The sequence below is a fragment of the Prionailurus bengalensis genome, chromosome C1 (genome assembly GCF_016509475.1).
Source record: "Prionailurus bengalensis isolate Pbe53 chromosome C1, Fcat_Pben_1.1_paternal_pri, whole genome shotgun sequence".
In the NCBI taxonomy this organism is placed as follows: domain Eukaryota; kingdom Metazoa; phylum Chordata; class Mammalia; order Carnivora; family Felidae; genus Prionailurus; species Prionailurus bengalensis.
Window position 1 is genome coordinate 177,647,047 of NC_057345.1, and position 6,587 is coordinate 177,653,633.

Consider the following 6,587-nt stretch of genomic DNA (forward strand, 5'->3'; position numbering starts at 1 on the left):
CATGCAATCATAATGCCATTGTCAGTGCACAGTCTGGGAGGAGGACATAACAAAGTGCATTGTGTTGCATTTGTTACAATTTCCAGAGCTTTTCGGATATATAGGTTACTTGCAACACCTCCAGATACAACCTGAAGGAATTGAGAAGACCCAAATCAACAAATACTACATAAGGATATGAGCCAAACTGTTAGCTAAACCTGGGGAAAATACAAGCATTATACAATAAGAAAATATTACATTTTGATAGGTGGGGAACAGGCAAGTGATATAGCTATATGATAAAAATTTGGAAGAAAAGAAAATCAATAGTTTCAATACCAGCATCACTATTATTTTTATATATATTCTTCTAACATTTTTCTAATTATAATCATAGTACAACAATATGTTAGACCCTGTTGTTTTAACTTATAAGCATTTTTTTCATTTTATATTATTCTTAAAAAGCTATTACCTTTGATATTCACATAATATTCTATTTTGTGAATCTACCATCATTTAAATATTTTCTCATTTTATAAGTTTCAAAAGGATGAAGTTTAAGATACAGTTAAACAGGAAGTTTACCAAGGCTTACATGCAGATTTAAATGGATTTCATCAAAGGAACATAAATTTCAAGGAAACTAGCTTATTTTTCTAAAATAACAGTAACAGTTACTGTATTTCATTTCTTATTGCAAACCCACTTTTAAATTCAATAAGAGGCAGCCTTGGAGTTTTTTGCCACACAGTCTGTAAAGATGTCCCATAAAGCTGACATAGAAGCTGTACGAGAAATGGCTGTTAGTATTTATTCTGCATAATTTCATTCTGTCAGGGCTAGCACAGGACATAAAGATATCATATTCCATGCACGGGATCAATTAAGTTCCTAGAAGAAAAATAACATACTATAAAGTGTTACTATTATTGTTAGAGGCGATAACAAAACTTACCAGCACTGCATTACTTTGAGATAACATATCTCTCTGCTTGCAAAACAGAATGGCACGATGTGTTCTTTTTGCAATGTGGCACGCTGTTGTGTGCTGTACTGCAGCAGCAATGTGTGCAGCGGAAGACAGGATTTGCCCCTTCTGGATCCCTGCAGAAACGAATAGGTGTTTTTAGGCACAATCCAGGATTACTTATTTTTCCAACTCTACAAATTAGAAATATACCTTCCTCTTTTTCCTTTTGTGTTATTATCTTATCAATAACATGTTGAAGTCCAGTAAAAGAAAAATCACAATTTTTAGCTCGTTGCATGGGAGGTTTGAAATCAAAATGCAGTTTATTTCCTTGTTTGGCCAAATGTTCTATAGCTTTCCCACCACTCATGGTAGAGCACTCAGGATGTTTTATCAAAGAAAGTCTTCTTGCTACCTTTCAAAAACAAACAAAAATTTTGTAATGAGTCATAAAATGGCACATTTTGAAACCAAGGTACAAAGGAAATAAAATTTACTAAAACAAAACAAAACAAAACTGGATGAATAAGGCATGCTATACTTATACAAATATGGACTATAGCTAGCAAGCCAGTAAAGACAGACTTACTCCTGACAACCTTATCAATAGTGGCCAATCACTGCTTCCCTATCTACTCCTGCTCTTCTATTGGTGATGAAAAATAAGTTTGAAGTTCACAATGACTGCTTAATGATAAACTTCAAATATTAGAACCTGCCCATTTCTTCTAATCATTTCTACTGTTGGCAGCAGGATTTTTGCATATAGCAGTAGGCTCTGTACAATTCAGAAACAAAGAAAAAAGAAACCTGCTTGGTAGTGGTGTCAACAACTGTGATGTTTAATCACAAAACTTTGTGCATCTTTAATGTCTTTATGTTATCTTTATATATCTTATTTCACATTTTTATAGTACTTGGCAATTTCTTTCACGTCTTTTTTGATTAAAAACATAACTGCATCTGCAAACTATTTGAGCCTTTATGTACTAATCTAAACCTCTTACCATTTTATTAATAATGGGTAAGAATCTTTAAAAAACTATGTACTACTCTTTTTCTTTTTTTCTTATTGCATATAAATTTTTTTTAATCTAATATGTTTATCAGAAATATTTAGATAAATGGTAGTGTAGTGCATCTCTTAATATTTGATTGAAACAGACACCATAACAGAAAAGAGAAATTAATTCTTTAATGATTACCTTGTCAAGCATGTCACCTGGTGCTATGTCCAAAGATTTTCCCAGAAGCAGAAAATCTGAAACTCCTCTAACTAATGCCAATAGACAATGACCTCCAGAAATCAAAAGAACTAAAAAGGGAAATTCTACTTTATTTAATAACCTAATAGTAAGTGCATGAGCCTCCATATGATGAATGGGAATAAAGGGTTTCTTTAATTGGTCTACCAGTTGTAAGCTAAATGATAAGCCTACGCCCAAGCTTAAAGCAAGTCCTGGTTTGACGGTAGTTGCAATTGCTGAGAGTTCACTTGGAGAGACTTTACTGGTAGAGAGAGCTTCTTGCACTATTCGTTGAATATTTTCTCTGTGAAGCTGTTGAGCTACTGGAGGAACAATTCCACCTGTTCTGGGGAAAAAACAAACAAACAGCTTTTTGTAATTTTAAGATTGTGAAAATAGACTAAGAAAAGTTTTGTATTAGGGCTGAAGGCATGTTTTCAAATTAATCATTATACAGCTAAAAATGTTAGTCATACATTCAAATATGTGTGCCTTATAATGCAACACAATATAAGAATTCAATATGCAGGGATTAAGGGTGTAATGTCTCTGACTTCAAAATTGTACACAACAGGGGCGCCTGGGTGGCTCAGTCGGTTAAGCGGCCGACTTCGGCTCAGGTCATGATCTCGCGGTCCGTGAATTCGAGCCCCGTGTTGGGCTCTGTGCTGACAGCTCAGAGCCTGGAGCCTGTTTCAGATTCTGTGATTCCCTCTCTCTGACCCTCCCCCATTCATGCTCTGTCTCTCTCTGTCTCAAAAATAAATAAACGTTAAAAAAAATTAAAAAAAATTGTACACAACAAATTCCTATGGATTTGTTAATATACGGAATCACCAAAATTATCTTAAGAAGCATTCTAATGAAGATATCTTGAACAAGAAAAGGCCAGGATAAAATTGGATTTTAGAAAAATTATCTCTCTGAAGACAGGGAGATTTTTTTTAAGGTTATTATAAAAGTATTTGTGTAAGATGATTACATCTTATACTATGTGATCATGGGAAGTGAAAGAATGGGGAAGAGAGCCTTGAAAACTGTTAAGTTAGACTGGATATAAGGGGAAAGGGGACCAAGGCATCCAAGATGATTCAGATATTCAGCTGGAATGACTGGGAGAAAAGAAATACTAACAGAGAGAAACATGAAGACAGTTTTGTAAAGAAGGTGAGTTTATTTTTAAACATGTTGCACTTGATTAAGGTCATGGCAGGACAGTAGACAGCTTGCAACCTTGAAATACAGTGTGGGAATCTAGTGCTTAGAGCTGATCGTTTTGATTTTTGGTCTATGTAGGACAAACAGTGGATAACCACTCCAAATGTCAAGAGTAAATAAGTAGTTGCTAGAAAAATTTTGCCAGAATGAGACTGACTTACAATCATAAAGGCAGAGCAATAAAATATAGGGTCTACAAAATATACCTCTAACCTCAAAAAAAATCTTTGAATATTTGATGCTGCTAGTTCTAGACATAGAAGTGAAAATCCTAGGGTGCCTGGGTGGCTCAGTCAGGTAAGTGTCTGACTCTTGGTTTTGGCTCAGGTCATGATCTCATGGTTCATGGGTTCAAGCGCTGCATCGGGCTCTGTGCTGACAGTGTGGAGCTTGCTTGGGATTCTCTCTCTGCCCCTCCCCCACTCTCTCTTGCATGTGCACACTTTCTCTTAAAATAAATAAACTAAAAAAAAAGAAAGAAAATCATCAGTAAGAACATTCAATTAATATTTATTTAACTGAGATGCCTGGGTGGCTCAGTCAGTTAAGCATCTGACTTCAGCTCAGGTCATGATTTCATGGTCCATGAGTTCAAGCCCCACGTCTGGCTCTGTGCTGACAGCTCAGAGCCTGGAGCCTGCTTCAAATTCTGTGTCTTCCCCTCTCTCTGCCCCTCCCCCTCATGCTCTGTCTCTCTCTGTCTCCCAAAAATGAATAAACGTTAAAAAAATTTTTTTTTAATTTACTTAAACAGTTATAATATGTATTGTGTCAGGTAATGAGGGAAACAAAAGAAACCATCTTATTTCAACACATCCACATAGTGATACTATTTTCTTTAATTTTTTTTTTTTTTTTTTTTTTTTTTTGCTGGTTGTTTTTAGTTTGTTTGTTTTTAAGTTTATTTATTTTGTTAGAGGGAGATAGAGGCAGGGAGAGAGGGAGAGAGAGAATCCCAAGCAAACTCCACGCTGTCAGTGCAGAGCCGGACATGGGGCTCAAACTCATGAACTCTGAGATCATAACCTGAGCCAAAATCAAGAGTCAGACACTTAACCGACTGAGCCACTCAGGCGCCCCATATTTGTCTCAGTTCTTCAGAGCTACTTTTTCTCTTATATTCTTCAACTCTGTTAATGGCATCAAACCTCCTAATCACTTGGGTTTCAGGTTTCATCTTTATCTCCTTTATCTCACTGTCCACATTAAATATATCACCATTCCCAAGTTCAAAAACTCTCATTATCTCAGTCTATTCAAAGTCTACTAACTGCAGTTCCCCCAGACAGATTTTCTGATCCTTGGAGTCTATTCTATATTGTATTACCAGAAAATAAAGCACAATGCTGACCCCATAACTCTCCTACTCAAAAGTGTTTACTTTATTGAAATTTAGGTGACTTTAAGTGCAAATCCTCTCCCTCCCACTTCTTTCTTCCTTCTCCCACTTGCTTACCTCCCTTCCTTTCTGGGCATCTTCTATATATTTTACCTTCAAAGGATTATGCTAGCTAAGGACCAGAGACAAAAGAGATGAATAAAACCATGGCTTTATTCTCAAAAGAATTAATTTGTACACAGTATGGAGAGTAGGTAATTGAGTGACCAAAAAGCTAACAAAGAGGCAGGAAAAACATCTGGCCTCAAAGCTGGAGCCAAATGTTGCCAGGAAACTGTAGGATTTCAATAAATGCAGAGATGAGCTGTGCAGATGGTACCATAGTTTGCTTGCCTGTGTATTCCTCTCAAGTAACCTATGCACTAACTAAACTGAATGTCCGGTATTTTCTCACCTCTTTGCCTTCACTATGATGCTTACTCGTACAACAATATTTTTTTCATCTCCATTCATTGAAGGCCTATTTTTCAAGGCCACTAATACCTGCAACATATCAGATGCTACTCTGGGTTATCAAGGCATGGTATAGTGATTAATACAGACACAGCCCCTGTCACCATAGAGCTTAGAGTCTATTGGGGGAAAGAGTATACATAAGTAAACAAATGTAAAAATTATCAAAAGGACGATGAAGAAGATAAGCAGGGTGAGATAACATGCAATTAACATGGTAGGAGTACTTACTTTAGATAAAGTGGTTAGGAGAGGCCTTTCTGTGCAGTTAACATTTCCACGTTCAAATGTCCAGAACTCTCAGAAATACTGAAAGAACCATGGAACTGGGGCATGGTAGTAACACTTACTGTTTGCACTGGTTTCATACTTTATGCTGTCTTGTACTGTATGTTGTATGTTTCCTTTCAGGTCTATATATGATGAGATTAGGTGAGGCTCCTTGAAGGTAAGGACTTTCTAGTACTTCACCACGCCTTATTAATGCCTGCTGCAGTCCCTTTTACATAGTGTGTAACTCTTAGAGGCCTATTCTGTCTCTTCACATATATTATTTCTATTATGCTCCCCACAATCCTGTAAGGGAAGCATTATCTTTCCCATTTTACAGATATGAAAACATAATCAGAGAGGGTAAGGAACTTGCCTAAAATCAGAGCCAATACCAAGCACCTAATTCATAATTCAAATATAGGTCTGTGATCTCAAAATACCAACCTTTTTCACTACGCAGATGTTATAAGTTGATGGCCTGAAGGCATATTTTATCTGTTCAGTATTTTAATATAGTTCAAGCTAGCTACTAATTTAAAAAATCTGGAGATATTACAGTTACATTCTGGATTTCCATTTTCTTTAGAAAATTCTGATGATCATCAAATAACACAGGGCCTACATTTCTGCATGGCAACAATTGGCTGGAGCTGAGTGGTGACCCCCTCCAGATATCTTCCACTTTATATCCAGCCCACTTATCTATATAACCCGACTGGTGGTCCTCTGCAAACAGATGAGTTTATAAACCTTGCACCATTCTGTGGTTTAATACAGCAGTATATTATTTATTTGTCAACATGAGTTTTATGTATACATGTGAATAGGAATTTTTTTTTTTTCCAGTGATCAACACAGGTTAGAGGTAGGGTCATACTCTCCAAGGACTTCAGTCGAGACCAAGAAACATACAGGTGAGCAAAAGAAGAGAAATTACTGAGGAGAAATCATGGATAAATATCGGAGTTGGGAATGAGTTTAGGTTTTTTTGGCAACAGGATTAGCTAAAGTTGGACTTTATTGTGGAGAGCCTTAGAAACCA

General features: G+C 36.3%; 1 protein-coding gene across 3 annotated transcripts in view; it reads right to left on the reverse strand.

Annotated features, from left to right (window-relative positions):
• OSGEPL1 (O-sialoglycoprotein endopeptidase like 1) overlaps nt 1-6,587 on the reverse strand; it is a 30,189-nt gene that overhangs the window by 23,211 nt on the left and 391 nt on the right. For 2 of the 3 annotated variants that reach the window (XM_043577294.1, XM_043577293.1), the window contains exons 2-5: nt 2,161-2,548; nt 1,166-1,370; nt 941-1,089; nt 1-131 (exon numbers count right to left, since the gene is read on the reverse strand). In XM_043577294.1, the coding sequence (XP_043433229.1) occupies nt 1-131; nt 941-1,089; nt 1,166-1,370; nt 2,161-2,548 (873 nt within the window). The remainder of the gene's footprint in view (nt 132-940; nt 1,090-1,165; nt 1,371-2,160; nt 2,549-6,587) is intronic. The other variant, XM_043577295.1, reaches the window with a different exon arrangement.